This window comes from Apaloderma vittatum, unplaced genomic scaffold (assembly GCF_000703405.1).
Source record: "Apaloderma vittatum isolate BGI_N311 unplaced genomic scaffold, ASM70340v1 scaffold12492, whole genome shotgun sequence".
Classification (NCBI taxonomy): domain Eukaryota; kingdom Metazoa; phylum Chordata; class Aves; order Trogoniformes; family Trogonidae; genus Apaloderma; species Apaloderma vittatum.
In genome coordinates, this window is record NW_009704211.1 from 30,009 (window position 1) to 31,099 (window position 1,091).

General features: G+C 49.1%; 1 protein-coding gene across 1 annotated transcript in view; it reads left to right on the forward strand.

Moving 5' to 3' along the window:
* Positions 1-166, forward strand: part of LOC104270562 (glucose-fructose oxidoreductase domain-containing protein 1-like) — a 940-nt gene extending 774 nt beyond the window's left edge. Inside the window, 1 exon segment of the mRNA XM_009864968.1 lies at positions 1-166. This exon segment is cut by the window's left edge and continues 38 nt beyond it. Within this exon segment, the coding sequence (XP_009863270.1) occupies positions 1-166 (166 nt within the window).
* Positions 167-1,091: the final 925 nt, after the last annotated feature.

Consider the following 1,091-nt stretch of genomic DNA (forward strand, 5'->3'; position numbering starts at 1 on the left):
TTTTGACGACTGTCTGTACGCCCTGTGCGTCGTGGACACCATTAAAAAGTCCAACCAGTTGGGGGAGTGGCAGAACATTGCGATCATGACCGAGGAGCCAGAACTGAGCCCGGCGTACTTAATCAGCGAAGCCATGCGGAAGAGCAGGATGTCTCTGTACTGCTAGCTCCTCTCAGCTCCTAGGAGAGAACGGGAACCAGGCAGCTCGCGAAGGAGTTGGTGATTCAGCCCCCGCGAAGGGCTTGGGCATCTTCGAAACAGCTGAGGATGCAGGAGAAGGAAACACAGTGTCTGATCAACTGAATCTGTGGGGGCGAAACGCCAAAGCGATCGGGTCTTTAGAAATGCCTGAAACCAGATAGGAGACTTACGAGCTGACGTAACATAACTGTTTAAATAGCAGTGGTAGCCGGTCGATCGGAACGATAAATCATGGACTCCTCCCCTGCTTGCAGGTGCTTTAGATTATCCAATTGTGTTTACTGTGAAAGGTTGGGAAGATACTTTTTGATTTTCCTTACCTACCAGAGGGCTGTGAAGGTACTGTCATGTTGTTAAATTTTCTGTAGTGTCCGACGTGAGTGGTTCCTGCCACGCCAGCTGACACTGCCGTGCTGCAGTCCCACACCTCTAACCGACACGCGGAGTAATAGCACTTGGCGTGAAAGCATTGCGTGATACCGAAAACCTCAGCAGCTCACTTTTCATGTAGCTGGTTAGGAGTTTCTGTGTGTCGGTTTACCTAGGAGCTTTTTTGTTTGGTTGGGTTTTTTTTGTTTTTTTTGTTTGCTTTTAAAGCGACGTAGAGTAGGAAAAAGTGTGGCTTTTAAAATAAAGCAGCCTTCATCTACAGCGCCTATGCCCCAGGATTGGAGGAGGAAGGGTCTTCTGGGAGCTCCCAGTAAGCTTCAGTATTAACTGCGCGGATTTGCTGATTAAAACGGGTTGTGCAAAACCTTTGGGGATAGCAGTTGGCTTGACACAGTAGTGATTGTGGGTCTTACTACGCTGCTGGACGTGGGCTGGTCTTCCGAAGGTTTACACACAATTTCCCGCATCTGGGCTTGACTTCTGAGTGAACCCATTGTGCA